The sequence below is a fragment of the Pristiophorus japonicus genome, chromosome 2 (assembly GCF_044704955.1).
Source record: "Pristiophorus japonicus isolate sPriJap1 chromosome 2, sPriJap1.hap1, whole genome shotgun sequence".
Lineage (NCBI taxonomy): Eukaryota > Metazoa > Chordata > Chondrichthyes > Pristiophoridae > Pristiophorus > Pristiophorus japonicus.
In genome coordinates, this window is record NC_091978.1 from 373,872,655 (window position 1) to 373,891,507 (window position 18,853).

General features: G+C 46.2%; 1 protein-coding gene across 2 annotated transcripts in view; it reads left to right on the forward strand.

Moving 5' to 3' along the window:
- bdh2 (3-hydroxybutyrate dehydrogenase, type 2) overlaps positions 1-11,655 on the forward strand; it is a 202,246-nt gene extending 190,591 nt beyond the window's left edge. For both annotated transcript variants that reach the window (XM_070873158.1, XM_070873159.1), the window contains 2 exons: positions 4,465-4,557; positions 8,265-11,655. In XM_070873158.1, coding sequence (XP_070729259.1) covers positions 4,465-4,557; positions 8,265-8,318 — 147 coding nt within the window. In that variant the 3' untranslated portion in view covers positions 8,319-11,655. The remainder of the gene's footprint in view (positions 1-4,464; positions 4,558-8,264) is intronic.
- Positions 11,656-18,853: the final 7,198 nt, after the last annotated feature.

Consider the following 18,853-nt stretch of genomic DNA (forward strand, 5'->3'; position numbering starts at 1 on the left):
TTTTAAACGACAGCAAAGAATGACTAAGAAAGCAATAAAGAAAGGAAAGATAGATTACGAAAGTAAACTTGCGCAAAACATAAAAGCAGATACTAAAAGCTTTTACAGATATATAAAACGGAAAAGAGTGACTAAAGTAAATGTTGGTCCCTTAGAAGATGAGAAGGGGGATTTAATAATGGGAAATGTGGAAATGGCTGAGACTTTAAACAATTATTTTGCTTCGGTCTTCACAGTGGAAGACACAAAAACCATGTCAGAAATTGCTGGTCACGGGAGTGTGGGAAGGGAGGACCTTGAGACAATCACTATCACTAGGGAGGTACTGCTGGACAGGCTAATGGGACTCAAGGTAGACAAGTCCCCTGGTCCTGATGAAATGCATCCCAAGGTATTAAAAGAGATGGCGGAAGTTATAGCAGATGTATTCGTTATAATCTACCAAAATTCTCTGGACTCTGGGGAGGTACCATCGGATTGGAAAGCAGCTAATGTAATGCATCTGTTTAAAAAAGGAGGCAGACAAAAGGCAGGTAACTAGGCTGGTTAGTTTAACATCTGTAGTGGGGAAAATGCTTGAAGCTATCATTAAGGAAGAAATAGCGGGACATCTAGATAGGAATAGAGCAATCAAGCAGACGCAACATGGATTCATGAAGGGGAAATCATGTTTAACTAATTTACTGGAATTCTTTGAGGATATAACGAGCATGGTGGATAGAGGTGTACCGATGGATGTGTATTTAGATTTCCAAAAGGCATTCGATAAGGTGCCACAAAAAGGTTACTGCAGAAGATAAAGGTACGCGGAATCAGAGGAAATGTATTAGCATGGATCGAGAATTGGCTGGCTAGCAGAGAGACGGGATAAATGGATCCTTTTCGGGTTGGAAATCGGTGGTTAGTGGTGTGCCACAGGGATCGGTGCTGGTACCACAACTGTTTACAATATACATCGATGACCTGGAAGAGGGGACAGAGTGTAGTGTAACAAAATTTGCAGATGACACAAAGATTAGTGGGAAAGCGGGTTGTGTAGAGGACACAGAGAGGCTGCAAAGAGATTTAGATAGGTTAAGCGAATGGGCTAAGGTTTGGCAGATGGAATACAATGTCGGAAAATGTGAGGTCATCCACCTTGGGGAAAAAAAACAGTAAAAGGGAATATTATTTGAATGGGGAGAAATTACAACATGCTGTGGTGCAGAGGGATCTGGGGGTCCTTGTGCATGAATCCCAAAAAGTTTGTTTGCAGGTGCAGCAGGTAATCAGGAAGGCGAATGGAATGTTGGCCTTCATTGCGAGAGGGATGGAGTACAAAAGCAGGGAGGTCCTGCTGCAACTGTACAGGGTATTGGTGAGGCCGCACCTGGAGTACTGCGTGCAGTTTTGGTCACCTTACTTAAGGAAGGATATACTAGCTTTGGAGGGGGTACAGAGACGATTCACTAGGCTGATTCCAGAGATGAGGGGGTTACCTTATGATGATAGATCGAGTAGACTGGGTCTTTACTCGTTGGAGTTCAGAAGGATGAGGGGTGATCTTATAGAAACATTTAAAATAATGAAAGGGATAGACAAGATAGAGGCAGAGAGGTTGTTTCCACTGGTTGGGGAGACTAGAACTAGGGGGCACTGCCTCAAAATACGGGGGAGCCAATTTAAAACTGAGTTGAGAAGGAATTTCTTCTCCCAGGGGGTTGTGAATCTGTGGAATTCTCTGCCCAAGTAAGCAGTTGAGGCTAGCTCATTGAATGTATTCAAATCACAGATAGATAGATTTTTAACCAATAAGGGAATTAAGGGTTATGGGGAGCGGGCGGGTAAGTGGAGCTGAGTCCATGGCCTGATCAGCCATGATCTTGTTGAATGGCGGAGCAGGCTCGAGGGGCTAGATGGCCTACTCCTGTTCCTAATTCTTATGTTCTTATGACTCCAAAAGCAAGCACTCTACGCAGAGCTTCAACACGGAAAGCGAGCCCCAGGTGGGCAGAGGAAACGCTTCAAGGAAACCCTCAAAGCCTCCTTGACAAAGTGCAACACCCCCACCGACACCTCGGAATCCCTGGCCCACGACCGCCCTCAGTGTAGGAAAAGCATCTTGGAGCACCTCGAGTCCCGTCGCCGAGAGCATGCAGAAATCAAGCGCAGACAGCGAAAGGAGCAAACCAGACTCCCCACCCACTCTTTCCTTCAACCACTGTCTGCCCCACCTGTAACAGAGACTGTAGGTCCTGCATTGGACTGCTCAGTCACCTGAGAACTCACTTGTAGAGTGGAAGCAAGTCATCCTCGACTCCGAGGGACTGCTTATGATGATGATGGGCTTTGAACATTGACACGTGCTTGCCTCATCCACACTTACAATGCGCAAACCCCTAATGCTCTGCAACAAGAGTCCATGCTCGTATGTTTTGCAGCTTTGGCGGAAGCTCAAACGACTGCCGTACATAGAAACATAGAAAATCGGTGCAGGAGTAGGCCATTTGGCCCTTCGAGCCTGCACCGCCATTGAATAACATCATGGCTGAACATTCCCTCAGTACCCCTTTTCTGCTTTCTCTCCATACCCTTGAACCCCTTAGCCGTAAGGGCCATATCTAACTCCCTCTTGAATATATCCAATGAACTGGCATCAACAACTCTCTGCGGCAGGGAATTCCACAGGTTAACAACTCTCTGAGTGAAGAAGTTTCTCCTCATCTCAGTCCTAAATGGCCTACCCTTTATCCTAAGACTATGTCCCCTGGTTCTGGACTTCCCCAACATCAGTAACATTCTTCCCGTATCTAACCTGTCTAGTCCCCTCAGAATCTTATACGTTTCTATGAGATCCCCTCTCATCCTTCTAAACTCCAGTGAATAAAGGCCCAGTTGATCCAGTCTCTCCTCATATGACAGTCCAGCCATCCCTGGAATCAGTCTGGTGAATCTTCGCTGCACTCCCTCAATAGCAAAAACGTCCTTTCTCAGATTAGAAGACTAAAACTGAACACAGTATTCCGGGTGAGGCCTCACTAAGGCCCTGTACAACTGCAGTAAGACCTCCCTGCTCCTATACTCAAATCCCCTAGCTATGAAGATCAACATGCCATTTGCTTTCTTAACCGCCTGCTGTACCTGCATGCCAACCATCAATGACTGATGAACCATGACACCCAGGTCTCGTTGCACCTCCCCTTTTCCTAATCTGCCGCCATTCAGATAATATTCTGCCTTCGTGTTTTTGCCCCCAAAATGGATAACCTCACATTTATCCACATTATACTGTATCTGCCATGCATTTGCCCACTCACCTAACCTGTCCAAGTTACCCTGCAGCCTCTTAGCATCCTCTTCACAGCTCACACCGCCACCCAGTTTAGTGTCGTCTGCAAACTTGGAGATATTACACTCAATTCCTTCATCTAAATCGTTAATGTATATTGTAAAGAGCTGGGGTCCCAGCACTGAGCCCTGCGGCACTCCACTAGTCACTGCTTGCCATTCTGAAAAGGACCCGTTTATCCCGACTCTCTGCTTCCTGTCTGCCAACCAGTTCTCTATCCACGTCAGTACATTACCCCCAATACCATGCGCTTTGATTTTGCACACCAATCTCTTGTGCAGGACCTTGTCAAAAGCCTTTTGAAAATCCAAATATACCACATCCACTGGTTCTCCCTTGTCAACTCTGCTAGTTACATCCTCAAAAAATTGCAGAAGATTCGTCAAGCATGATTTCCCTTTCATAAATCCATGCTGACTTGGACCACTCCTGTCACTGCTTTCCAAATGCGCTGCTATTTCATCCTTAATGATTGATTCCAACATTTTCCCCACTACTGATGTCAGGCTAACCGGTCTATAATTACCCGTTTTTGCTCTCCCTCCTTTTTTAAAAAGTGGTGTTACATTAGCTACCCTCCAGTCCATAGGAACTGATCCAGAGTCGATAGACTGTTGGAAAATGATCACCAATGCATCCACTATTTCTAGGGCCACTTCCTTAAGTACTCTGGGATGCAGACTATCAGGCCCCGGGGATTTATCGGCCTTTAATCCCATCAATTTCCCTAACACAATTTCCCGCCTAATAAGGATATCCTTCAGTTCCTCCTTCTCACTAGAACACTGAAAAACTCATCCCACTGTCCTGCATTCTCCACATAGTCCTGTGTCTTCCTCTGTTTCAAACAGTTTTCCACTCTTCCCCTAAAAGATGCAGCAGTCTTTTCGTTAACTATCTCTGTGGTGAGCCATTCTTGGAGGCCAGTAGCCAGTTGCTCTTTGTATTACAGTGTGCCTTATTTCTGTAAGTTTGTTGATTTCGTTTTGTATATGCACTGCCACGGACTATGTCGCCACTTTGAGTAATCCATCCTGGTGCTTTAGCAAGACTAATGGGACAATTACTTCTGTAAGTATTTTTAAATTTAGCATTGTATTTAAATAACTGGGTAAGAATTATTTCCTCCTACTCAGGCTTTGCAAGAATTCCTGGAGAGACAGAAGACTGGTAGAATGGCCACTGCCGAGGAAGTGGCCCACCTCTGTGTGTATCTGGCATCTGATGAAGTACGTAGCTAGTCAATGGCGTAAAATGCTGTTCATGATATATAGCAAGCATCTAAAATGCACACCTGAAAATTATAAATTATATAATGTCACAAGAATATGTACAGTGGCTGTGATTTCCCCTTTCAGAACAAATCAGGAAATTACAGTGCTCAGAAAATCATCGGCAGCAGGTCCAAGGTCTCTGCATGCGTATGCAGGTGGAAAATTCCTCCTATTGATTTCTATTTTTTTTTAATTTATTCATTGACGGGATGTGGGCACCGCTGGCATTTATTGCCCTTGAGAAGGTGGTGGTGAGCCGCCTTCTTGAACCGCTGCAGTCCGTGTGGTGAAGGTGCTCCCACAGTGCTGTTAGGGAGGGAGTTCCAGGATTGTGACCCAGCGACGCTGAAGGAACGGCCGATATATTTCCAAGTCGGGATGGTGTGTGACTGGGAGGGGAACGTGGAGGTGGTGGTGTTCCCATGCACCTGCTGCCCTTGTCCTTCTAGGTGGTAGAGGTCGCGGGTTTGGGAGGTGCTGCCGAAGAAACCTTGGCGAGTTGCTGCAGTGCATCTTGTAGATGGTGCACACTGCAGCCACGGTGCGCCGGTGGTGGAGGGAGTGAATGTTTAAGTTGGAGATAGTTACCATTAACGCAGGAGTCTGCCACCATTTGGTCTTTGTGGGCCCCAGTGCACAATGCCCATTTGCACTCTACCATGGGTTTGCAATGCTAACGGATCTTGGCGTTCTTAATTAGGGTTTATCCACCAATGAGGCAGCACCAATAAGAACAGCCCTTTCCAAACTGGTAGCTCCACATGTTCAAACTAGAAATAGGAAGTCTAAGCTCCAAAGGGACTGATTTGTCTGGGCTTTGAGGGTTGGATTGGTTGGACTCATGCTGGACACTCTCTTCCTTCCCTCCCCCCCCACCTTCCATTCCTTTCCCCCGCCCCCCCCTTCCCTTCCAGATTAAAGTTTGGGACGGTTGATGAGCAGTGGCAGACATTTAAGGAGATATTTCATAACTCTCAACAAAAATATATCGCCATGAGAAGGAAAGACTGTAGGAGAAGGGATCACCATCCGTGGCTAACTAAGGAAATAAGGGATGATATCAAATTGAAAACAAGGGTATACAATGTGGACAAGACTAGTGGGAGGCCAGAGGATTGGGAAACTTTTAAAAGCCAGCAAAGAACGACTAAAAAAATTATAAAGAGGGGGAAGATAGATTATGAAAGTAAACTAGCACGAAATATAAAAACAGATAGTAAGAGTTTCTACAGGTACATAAAAAGGAAACAAGTGGCTAAAGTAAATGTTGGTCCCCTGGAGGATGAGACTGGGGAATTAATAATGGAGAACAGGGAAATGGCAGAGACTTTGAACAAATATTTTGTATCGGTCGTCACGGTAGAATACACTAAAAACATCCCAATAGGGGATAATCAAGGGGCTATAGGGAGGGAGGAACTTAATACTATCACTATCACTAATGAAGTAATACTCGGTAAAATAATGGGACTAAAGGCGGACAAGTCCCCTGGACCCGATGCATTACATCCTAGGGTCTTAAAAGAAGTGGCTGCAGAGATAATGGATGCTTTGGTTGTAATCTACCAAAATTCCCTGGATTCTGGGGCAGTCTCAGCGGATTGGAAAACCGCAAATGTAACGCCCCTATTTAAAAAATGAACAGACAAAAAGCAGGAAACTATGGACCAGTTAGCCTAACATCTGTCGTTGGGAAAATGCTGGAGTCTATTATTAAGGAAGCCGTAGCAGGACATTTGGAAAAGCATAATTCAATCAAGCAGAATCAGCATGGTTTTATGAAAGGGAAATCATGTTTGCCACATTCGCTGGAGTTCTTTGAGGATGTAACGAGCAGGGTGGATAAGGGGGAACCAGTGGATGTGGTGTATTTGGATTTCCAAAAGGCATTCAATGAGGTGCCACATAAAATGTTACTGCACAAGTTAAAAGCTCACGGGGTTGGGGGTAATTAGCATGGAGAGAGGATTGGCTAACTAACAGGAAACAGAGAGTCGGGATAAACGGATCATTTCTCGGTTGGCAATCAGTAACTAGTGGGGTGCCGCAGGGATCGGTGCTGGAGCCTCAACTATTTACAACCTATATTAATGACTTGGATAAAGGGACCAAATATAATGTAGCCAAGTCTGCCAATGATACAAAGATGGATGGGAAAGCAAATTGTGAGGAGGACACAAAAAATCTGCAAAGGGATATAGACAGGCTAAGTGAGTGGGCAGACATTTGGCAGATGGAGTATAATGTGGGAAAATGTGAAGTTATCCACTGTGGCAGAAAAATAGAAAAGCAAATTATAATTTAAATGGAGAAAATTTGCAAAGTGCTGCAGTACAGAGGGACCTGGGGGTCCTTGTGCATGAAACACAAAAAGTTAGTATGCAGGTAAAGCAAGTGATCAGGAAGGCAAATGGAATGTTGGCCTTTATTGCAAAGGGAATGGAGTATAAAAGCAGAGAAGTCATGCTACAACTGTACAGGGTATTGGTGAGGCCACATCTGGAGTACTGCGTACAGTTTTGGTCTCCGTATTTAAGGAAGGATATACTTGCATTGGAGGCTGTTCAGAGAAGGTTAACTTGGTTGATTCCAGAGATGAGAGGGTTGACTTATGAAAATAGGTTGAGTAGGTTGGGCCTCTACTCATTGGAGTTCAGAAGAATGAGAGGTGATCTTATCGAAACATATAAGATAATGAGGGGGCTTGACAAGGTGGATGCAGAGAGGATGTTTCCACTCATAGGGGAAACTAAAACTAGGGGACATAGTCTCAGAATAAGGGGTCGTCCATTTAAAACTGAGACGAGGAGGAATTTCTTCTCTCAGAGGGTGGTGAATCTTTGGAATTCTCTGCCCCAGAGAGCTGTGGGGGCTGGGTCATTGAATATATTTAAGGCGGAGATAGACAGATTTTTGAGCGATAAGGGAGTAAAGGGTTATGGGGAGCGGGCGGGGAAGTGGAGCTGAGTCCATGATCGGATCAGCCATGATCTTATTGAATGGTGGAGCAGGCTCGAGGGGCCGAATGGCTGACTCCTGCTCCTATTTCTTATGTTCTTCCCTCTTTCCTTCCTTCCCTCCTTCCTTCCCTCTTTTGATCCTTCTTTCCTTCCTTCCCTATTTCCCTTCTTCTTTCCCTTCTTCCTTCCATCCCTCCTTCCTTTCTTCCTTCCTTCCTTCCTTCCCTCCTTTGATCCTTCTTTCCTTTCTTCCTTCCCTTCTTCCTTCGATCCTTCGATACTTCCTTCTTTCCTTCCTTCCTTCCTTTCTTCCCTCCTTCCTTCCTTCCCTTCTTCCTTCCCTCCTTCCTTCCTTCCCTCCTATTCCCTCCCTCAAAAAGCAGTCTACGCAGCTGAATTGTAATCCTAATTTCTTCCCCCCGCCCCCCCCCCCCCCACCACCACCCAGTCCAAGCTCCCACAAACAGAAAGAAAAAGACTTCCCCACTCTGCCATAGCCCGTTCCGTCTGAAGTCACGCCTGTCCTGTTTACGAGGGCGCCAGGTCCTTATTCATGCGACAGTTGGGTTGCTGCGCTACTTTGCATCATCAGCAAGCATCCTGTGGGTTTTAACTGTTTATTTTGAGGTTTACTTTGACTATAAGCAGAATGTCAGTTCCAAATTGCAAGATGTTTCTCACATTGTTTAATTGTATTTGCAGTCTGCCTATGTGACCGGGAAAGAATTTATCATCGATGGAGGGTGGAGCTTGTGAATATTTTATACACAGGTGGCGGACAATACAAGTCATCGGATCAATTGAGTTGGATCCTGGTTAATCACTGATTAATGTAATTTCAATTATGAATAGATTACTTATCATCATTCTTCAGTTCTGTAAATTTAATGATCAATTTTTTTTTGAATGCAACTCCCATGCACAGCCTCACCCACTAGGACTGGGGATCAGCATATTGTGTAACTACTTGACACAAGTTTGAGTCCCTATTGAAATTCCCAATATGATTCTGTGCCGTAGAAGCATGCATTCGGAAAATCTGAATTATACCGTTCAGATGGAGGCCATTCGGCCCATCGTTCCTGTGCCGGCTCTGTCACTCCCCCCGCTCTTCATAGCTCTGCAAATTCTTCCCCTTCAAATATTTACCCAATTTCCATTTGAAAGTTACTATTGAATCTGCTCCCACCACCCTTTCAGGCAGCGCTTTCCAGGTCACAACAACTCGCTGCGTAAAAACATTCTCCTCGTGTTGCCTCTGGTTACCGACCCTCCTGCCACTAGAAACAGTTTCTCCTTATTTACTCTATCAAAACCCCTCATGATTTTGAACACCTCCATCAAACCTTCCCTTAACCTTCTCTGCTGTAAGGAGAACAACCCTATCTTCTCCAGTCTCTCCACGTCACTGAAGTCCCTCATCCCTGTTAGCATTCTCGTAAATCTCTGCATCCTGTCCAAGGCCTTGATATCCTTCCTAAAGTCTGGTGCTCAGAATTGGCCACAATACTCCACTCCCATCTTTAAGGAGAATTGGAAGATTGTGGCCAGAGCCTCCACAATTTCCACCCTGACTTCCCTCAGTCACCCAGGATGCATCCCACCCGGACCGGGTGACTTTTTTTACTTTGAGCACTCATCATCATCATCATCATCATAGGCAGTCCCTCGAAACCGAGGAAGACTTGCTTTCACTCTAAAAGTGAGTTCTCAGGTGAATGAACAGTCCAACATGGGAATCACAGTCCCTGTCACAGGTGGGACAGACAGTGGTTGAAGGAAAGGGTGGGTGGGACTGGTTTTCCGCACGCTCCTTCCACTGCCTGCGCTTGTTTTCTGCATGCTCTCAGCGACGAGACTCGAGGTGCTGCCAACCTGTTAGTACCTCCTCTTTATCTGTTTTTATCCCATTTTTCTCTTACCTCCTCCTTTACTGTAACATTGGCAGCATCCTCTTCTCTAGTGAAGACAGTTACAAAATATTCACTTAGTCATGCCATGCCCTCTGCCTCCACAAGAAGATCTCCTTTTTGGTCCCTAGTCACCCTTCCTTTGATGGCCCTTTTACTATTTATATGTTTATATTTGAGTTCCTTTTTATGTAATTCACAAATCGATTCTCGTACTCTCTCTTTGACCTTCACTCCCTTTTTCAGTTCTCTGTACTGTCTGTGTTCAGCTTGATTCTTCACTGAATTCTCAATCTGACATTCATCATGGGCTTCCTCTTTCTGTTTCATTTTAATCTCTATCTCTTTCCTCATCCAGGGAGCTCTAGCTTTGGATGCTTTCCTTTCCTCTTTGTGGGAATGTGTCGTTTGTATCCAAACAGTCTCCTCTTTGAAGGCCTCCCATTGCTCTTGACTGTGCTTGCTGACAATCTTTGATTCCAATCCCCCTGGGCCAGATCCCTCAACTCACTGGGATGAGCCCGCCTCCAGCTGAATATTTTCATGTTTGATTGTACCTTGTCCTTTTCCATAACTATTCTAAACCTAATGATGGTGTGCTCACTGTTTCCCCACTGAAACAAACCCCACTTCATTTCACGAAACTAGACCCAGCACTGCTTCCTTTCTCATTGGGCTGAAACACACTGATCAAGAAAGTTCTCTTGTTCACATTTCAGGAATTCCTCCCCCTCTTCGTCCTTTACACTGTTACTATCCCAGTCTGTATTTGGATAATTGAAGTCCTCCATTATCACTACTCTAAAGTTCTTATATCTTTCGGCAATTTTCCTGCACATTTGCTCCTATATCTCCTTTCCACAATGTGATGGCCTGTAGTACACCCAGCAACACCATAGCTCCTCTGTTGTTCCTTCATTGTAACCAAATCGACTCTGTTTTTGAATCCTTAAGTGCACCAACCCTTTCCAGTGCTGGACCTGTATCTTTGCCAACCCAACCCTCCTTCCCTATCTTTCCTGACTACATTGTAGCCAGGACCATTCCTCCCCTTGTTTGAGCCAGGTCGCCGTTATTGCCACTATATCATAATCCTGTGTGGCTACTTGTGTCTGCTGTTCACCAAACTTATTTACCACACTCCATACATTCACGCACATGCACTTCAAACCCGTCTTAGTCTGCCTCGCATTCCTCCCCTCCCCGTCTGACCCACTCTTTATTCTAGAAACATAGAAAATAGGAGCAGTAGTAGGCCATTCGGCCCTTCGAGCCTGCACAGCCATTCAATATGATCATGGCTGATTCTCTATCTCAACACCATATTCCCGCTTTCTCCCCATACCCCTTGATGCCTTTTGTGTCTAGAAATCTATCTATCTCCCTCTTAAATATATTCAGTGACTTGGCCTCCACAGCCTTCTGTGGTAGAGAATTCCACAGGTTCACCTCCCTCTGAGTGAAAAAGTTTCTCCTCATCTCGGTCCTAAATTTCCTACCCCGTATCCTGAGACTGTGACCCCTTGTTCTCGACTTCCCAGCCCCGGGAAACATCCTCCCCGCATCCAGTCTGTCCAACCCTGTCAGAATTTTATACCTTTCAATGAGATCCCCTCTCATTCTTCAAAACTCTAGTGAATACAGGCCTCGTCGACCCAATCTCTCCTCATTCGACAGTCCTGCCATCCCAGGAATCAGTCACTGCACTCCCTCTATGGCAAGTATATCCTTCCTTCGGTAAGGAGACCAAAACTGCGCACAATGCTGTTTGTCTCTCCCAGTGCTCTGTGCACCTTGTATCTCCTCTCCCCCAGCACTAGTTAGCCTCCCCGCGATCACAATGATCGCCAGCTCTGTTGAGGTGCAGCCTGTCCATATTGTACAGGTCCTTCCTGCCCCAGAACTGGTGCCATGCCCCAAGAATCTAAAACCCTCCCTTCTGCAATATTTCCCCTGCCACGCACTAACCTGTGTTAACTTACTGCTCCTATACTCACTATCTGTAACTTTTCCGACCTTCGCCATTGATTCCAACACGGACCCCGACTTCTGGCTGTTTCCCTTCCCCTCGCAAAAAATGTGATTTGTTCATTATTTCTCTACAAAGGAAGTTGTAACCGGACTAAGAGAAAGTGATACAGGATGCAAATAACACCTAATTATAAAATAAATCTGTTTCCAGTTCTGTGTAAAATGTAATTGAAGGACAGTTTGTCAATATATCCATTCTCAGCAGAGATTGAGCAGACTGCGACTGTCTTCTCTGAAGAATAGAAGACGAGGGAGAGCTGATCAAGATTTTTTTTAATTATGAAGGGCTTTGCTAGACTGGAGCTGGGGAAACTGTTTCTGCTTGTGGGCGAATCCAGAACAAGGGGGAATAAATATAAAGTTGAAGTATACATGAGGAAGAAAGGAATAGACAGATACTGGGATAGGGTGGAAGATAGAATGGGAGGAAGCTAACGTGGAGTATAAATAGCAGCATAGACCAGTTGGGCCGAAAGGTCTGTTTCTGTAATGTACATTCGATGTAATATGATGACTGCTCATTGATGGCCAGAAGTGCTTGGGCATCAATCAGAATATGAAGACAAAATCATAACCTGTATGAAAAAAGATGGTGAGACATTCAGTGATATTATCTGAGAGTCAAGTGACTTACCTTGTTCTTAAAAACAGAAAATGCTGTAAATACTCAACAGGTCAGGCAGCATCTGTGGAGAAAGAAACAGAGTTAATGTTTCAGGTCGATGACCTTTCGTCAGAACTGGAAAAAGTTAAGAGATGGAGCAGGTTTTAAGCAAGTTCAGAGGCAGGGAGCGGGCAGGAAAGAATAAAAGGTAAGATAGGGTGGACAATTAAATGACAAAAGGGATGATGGTGCCAGGCAAGCAGGGGTGGTAATGGAACAAGTAAATGGGAATCGCAGACTCATCAACAGCTGCCGTCCGCAAAAATAGGAGCAGAGGTTGTGGTCTGAATTTGTTGGTCCGGGAGGCTGTAAGGTGCATAATTGAAAGATGAGGCGCTGTCCCTCAAGCTTACGTTGAGCAGTGTAGGAGGTCGAGGATGGAGAGATCAGAGTGGGAGTGGAATGGAGAATTAAAGTGACAGGCAATCGGAAGCTCAGGGTCACGCTTGCGGACTGAACGGAGGTGTTCCGCAAAGCGGTCACTCAATCTGCGTTTGGTCTCCCCAATGTAGAGGAGACCACATTGTGAGCAGCGAATACAGTATACTACATTGAAAGAAATAAAAGTAAATCGCTGTTTCACCTGGAAGGAGTGTTTGGGGCCCTGGACAGTGGGAAGGGAGGAGGTAAAAGGGCAGCTGTTGCATTTCCTGTGCTTGCACAGGAAGGTGCCGTGGGAAGGGGAGGGGGTGCGGGGGGGTGACTGAGCAATGGACCCGGGTGTCGCAGAGGGAGCGGTCCTTTCAGAATGCTGAAAGGGGAAGGGAGGGGATGATGTGATTGGTGGTGGCATCACACTGGAGGTGACGGAAATGGCGGAGGATGATCCTTTGAATGTGGTGGCTGGTGGGGTGAAAGGTGAAGACAAGGGGAGCCCTATCGTGGTTCTGGGAGGGAAGAGGAAGGGTGAGAGCAGAAGTGCGGGAAATGGAACAGACATGATCGAGGGCCTTGTCAACCACGGTGGAGGGGAATCTTTGGTTTAGGAAAAAGGAAGACTTGTCGGAAGCTCGAGCATGGAAGATAGCATCTTCAAAACAGAATCGGAGAAACTGGGAGAATGGAATAGAGTCCTTACCCTGTTCCTCAGGTTTCTAATGAAATATGTTGGTGGAACTATCTTCTTAAAGGCTGCACTGCAGATTCCATGCACTTCAGCTACTTGCACCGATTTTACACTGGGATTACGCCAATCATTACTCCAAATGAGCTGACCCAGGAAACTGTAGTGTAATGTTTCTTCAGACCACTGGTGGGTACAAATATTTTTCCATTGGTGTAACAGCAGCACAGATCACTGCAACAAAGTGATACCATCTTTACAGGAAGTGTCATGGGTTATAGTTTAATCTTCAATGACTAGGAGTAATCTGATGGAGTGAATCACGCGCCCTATACCAAACCCGCATGATTTTCATTCCATTGAAATTAATTGATCCACTCTGCCAGATTACTGACAAACCAATGAAGATGAAAAATTACCTGAGGGTTCCCAGTAAATGACTATGGCTAGAACCCCCACTTTTGTGCTTATCGCCTAAAAATGGGCATTATTTCCAGCGTGGGTGGTAAAAAAAGGGTTTTCAGATCGCCAGCTTCTTTGCCCATTCTCAAAACACCTAGTTTACATTTTTTTAAATGGGCGTTACCGTGAGCGATGTCAAATGGGCGGTAGCGTTAAATTTTTCTGACCTTCTGCCATAAAGTGTGGCCGTCCTTAGCAATGGCATGGCAACGCTCGATTCCCGCGATTCAGGAGGTTAAGGGTCATCATGACATGCGCAGAAGAGGAGACAGAGAGAGAGGGAGCTCAGAGGCACTGAAAGTGTGTGTGGCTGTGGTGTGTGCCTGTCTGGCTGTTGTAGCAAAAAGCCTACTAAGCACCAAGAACATAGTTGGCACCGAGTTTTTGTCCAACAAATAAGATATAACATGGAAGGGATGGAGGAGGCCCTGGAGCTGATAGCCAGGAACAGTGGTGGCAGAGGGCTCCCAGTGGTCACCGAGCACGGCACTCCACCCCTAGATTCCGCACCACCACTGCGAATGACAGATGAGAGCAAGGACCAAGATCCTGCTTCTATATCGAAGAATGTCGCCCCCTTGGCACGCCCCGCTCCCGTACTCGTGCACCCACTGCATCTGCCTTCATCCTCTCCAATGAGGCATCGCCTGAGGAGCTCCTTGGCCAGGCGCCATGGAGCGAGGAGGGGACGGGATAGAGGTGGGCAGAAGAAAGAGAGGGGGGAAGGAAAGTGAGGTGCATATGCGCAGGTGATGGTTGTGTTATATTTCCATCTGGGTGTATGCAATTTGTTGGGACCACGCTCCTGTTTTGCCTTTGTATTCTGTGTTGCTGGACATGTTGAACATGTGATTTATGTCAATGGTGGAAAAAGTGGGTTGTGGGCAGGGGTTGGATGTTATTGGCTGTGTTAATTATGATTTCAGAACAATGTTGGTATTAAACTTTTGTTATTGAACAGACCTTGTCGCGCATTGTCTTAGATAGCTGGACCGTTACACACTGGCGATTCCTTACCATGAAAGGGTTAAATAACAACTTAACATCAATCACCGTAAACTTTAACTGGCACCAAGGTGATGGGCACTGTTATATATGAATAAAGAGTCTGACTGGATACTGTGAGCTCAAAGTAAAGTGTGACCGTGGTCTTTTATTGCGGGTCTCCAAGTGCCTCTCCAGCCTGTGAGGCCTTCTTAAGTATCTGTGCTCCCAAGGAATTGTGGGATCCCTTGGGACTCCAGGGGATGAGCACTCTGGTGGCAGTACAAGGTATATACAAGTTTACATACATAACAGGCACCATTGATGTCTGAGCTGCACACACACAGCAGTGTTGTCACTCACATCAGTGCTCTTTCAGGCAAATCTTTCCAATATCAGCTCCTCACGTAAGAGTGCGATTTAACAAATGCCAGCCACACCACTGGCGTCTGTCCCGGTTAGTTCCACTTTTTGTGAGCGGACGATATTCTGGGCGATATGTGTGCGAGGTGGTGAAATTGACGGGTGATCTCCATGGCCGCTAGTTTGGGTAAATATTCTCTTTACGACAAAAAACAATGGCCGGGGGTTATTATTGAATCTCGGCGTTAAGTCCGTGAGGAAAGTAACGTTGGGCGATAATATGGGCGTTGAAATTACCCATTCTGCTGATTGCACCCCAAAAAAGTGGCCGGGCGGTAATATTTTTTCTCGCCGTTAAGCACATGGGGAAAATAATATTCGGTGATATGTCTCCTAAAAAAGCCCGTCAGTTTCCATTTTGTGCCAAAATGGGCCCTATCTGGGCGTTATACGTCATTTCAGCGGTTAAGTGGGCGTTAAGCAGGCAAAGAAAGTGGAGGTTCTAGCCCATAGAATTTACAGCACAGAAACAGGCCATTCGACCCAACCAGCTTCTGCTAGTGTTTATGCTCTACACGAGCCTCCTCCCACTTTCAATACATAGTCTATCTCTATAAATTACCAATCGAGATATCCTCCTCCTTTCTCCCACATGTGTTTATCCAGCTTCCCCTTAAATGCACCAACATTATTTACCTCAATCACTCCCTGTGGTAGCGAGTTCCACATTCTTACCGCTCTCTGGTCATTGAAGAGTTTTAGGGCAGATGGTTCTCTGCCAATTTTCTATGCTTGCATCCACAGGAAAAGGTAGCTTCCATAAGCAGACCCCGTGTACCTTATACTCTGAAATGAGCAAATTAACATGTGACATGAAGGAAATGGTCACATGATCAACAACAGTTGCCTATTGCGCAGATCGTGCCGAAAGGTAGACACATATTGTTCATCCTTATTAGGCGGGAAATTGTGTTAGGGAAATTGATGGGATTGAAGGCCGATAAATCCCCGGGGCCTGATAGTCTGCATCCCAGAGTGCTCAAGGAAGTGGCCCTAGAAATAGTGGATGCATTGGTGATCATTTTCCAACAGTCTATCGACTCTGGATCAGTTCCCATGGACTGGAGGGTAGCTAATGTTACACCACTTTTTAAAAAGGGAGGGAGAGAAAACGGGTAATTATAGACTGGTTAGCTTGACATCAGTAGTGGGGAAAATGTTGGAATCGATCATAAAGGATGAAATAGCAGCGCATTTGGAAAGCGGTGACAGGATCGGATCAAGTCAGCATGGATTTATGAAAGGGAAATCATGCTTGACGAATCTTCTGGAATTTTTTGAGGATGTAACTAGCAGAGTGGACAAGGGAGAACCAGTGGATGTGGTGTATTTGGACTTTCAGAAGAGGTCCCACACAAGAGATTGTTGTGCAAAGTCAAAGCACATGGTATTGGGGGTAATGTACTGACGTGGATAGAGAACTGGTTGGCAGACAGGAAGCAGAGAGTTGGGATAAATGGGTCCTTTTCAGAATGGCAGGCAGTGACTAGTGGAGTGCCGCGGGGCTCAGTGCTGGGACCCCAGCTATTTACAATATACATTAACGATTTAGATGAAGGAATAGAGTGTAATATCTCCAAATTTGCAGATGACACTAAACTGGGTGGCGGCGTGAGCTGTGAGGGGGACGCTACGCTAAGAGGCTGCAGGGTGACTTGGACAGGTTAGGTGAGTGGGCAAATGCATGGCAGATGCAGTATAATGTGGATAAATGTGAGATCCATTTTGGGGGCAAAAACACGAAGGCAGAATATTATCTGAATGGCGGCAGACTAGGAAAAGGGGAGGTGCAGCGAGACCTGGGTGTCATGGTACATCAGTCACTGAAAGTGGGCATGCAGGTACAGCAGGCGGCGATGAAGGCAAATGGTATGTTGGCCTTCATAGCTAGGGCATTTGAATATAGAAGCAGGGAGGTCTTATTGCAGTTGTACAGGGCCTTAGTGAGGCCTCACCTGGAATATTGTGTTCAGTTTTGGTCTCCTAGTCTGAGGAAGGATGTTCTTGCTATTGAGGGAGTGCAGCGAAGGTTCACCAGACTGATTCCAGGGATGGCTGGGCTGTCATATGAGGAGAGACTGGATCGACTGGGCCTTTATTCACTGGAGTTCAGAAGGATGAGAGGGGATCTCATAGAAACGTATAAGATTCTGACGGGACTGGACAGGTTAGATGCGGGAAGAATGTTCCTGATGTTGGGGAAGTCCAGAACCAGGAGACATAGTCTAAGGATAAGGGGTAGGCCATTTAGGACTGAGATGAGGAGAAACTTCTTCACTCAGATGGTTGTTAATCTGTGGAATTCCCTGCCGCAGAGAGTTGTTGATGCCAGTTCACTGGATATATTCAAGAGGGAGTTAGATATGGCTCTTATGGTTAAGGGGATCAAGGGGTATGGAGAGAAAGCAGGAAAGGGGTACTGAATGAATGATCAGCCATGATCATATTGAATGGCGGTGCAGGCTCGAAGGGCCGAATGGCCTACTCCTGCACCTATTTTCTATGTTTCTATGTTCTATTACCTTGTAGTCTCTGCAGGTTCTGACTGTGCCATCGCTTTTCAACACCGGAACAATTGGACTGGCCCACTCGTTGAACTCGACTGGCGATATGATTCCTTTGCGTTGGAGTCTGTCCAGTTCGATCTCGACTTTCTCCCTCATCATGTACAGAACCGCCTGAGCCTCTTGATGGATGGGCCGTGCATCGGGGCCTGGATGAATCTGTACCTTGGTGCCTGTGAAGTTGCCGATGCCTGGTTTGAATAGCGAGGGAAATTTGCTCAGCACTTGAGCACACGAGGCGTCATCCACTGAAGACAGTGCTTTGATGTCGTTTCAATTCCATCTAATCTTTTCTAGCCGAACAGTGTTGGGCCATTGCCTGGAACAATCCACAATGATAGGTCATGCACAGCTCCATCATACGATACCTTCACTGCCGCACTTCCAATGACTGGTATGAGCTCTTTGGTGTAGGTACGGAACTTTGCATTAATCGGGCTCAGTTTGGGCCTTTGTGCTTTATTGCCCCACAGTTTCTCGATTATTGACTGACTCACACCCGTGTCCAACTCCATGGATACTGGAACTCCATTTAATTTGACTTTCAGCATTATAGGAGGGCTCTTGGTGGTGAAGGTGTGTACCCCATACTCTTCTTCCTCAGGTTGAGTTGCCTGTGCTGCGTGATCTGCGCCGGATCGATCATCCTCTGCCACGTGGTATGTCGCAGCACACTTGCACATTCGCTGGAGGTGCCCCAGCATTGTGCAGCCTTTGCACACGTAGTGCTTGAATCGACATTGATGGGCCCGATGATTACCCCAGCAGCGTCAACGCGGTGCTAATGGATTCACATTCACCCCCGATAGCGGACTCTGAGTTACCACAGGTCTTGCAGCCGCAGACGTATAGGCCCTGCCATATGCAGTTCGGCCTGCTAGCGACGTCATTTTATGCGCTGTACTTGCCGGTGAGCTTCGATGTTGAGAAGATATCTGTTTGGTGTTATCGCCCGTGGCCATGCATACCTGGGCGATTGCGATGGCCCTGCTCAGGTCTAGGGTTTTGGCAGCCAGAAGCTTTCGAAGAATGACCTTGTGGCTGATGCCCAGCACGAAAAAATCCCGCAGCATTTGCCCCAACGCAGCTCCAAATCGCAAGGTTCCGCGAGGCGTTTCAGGTCTACACCATAATCCACCAGGTCCTGGCCCCTGGAGCGCTGGTGCGTGTAAAAATGATATCTGGCCATG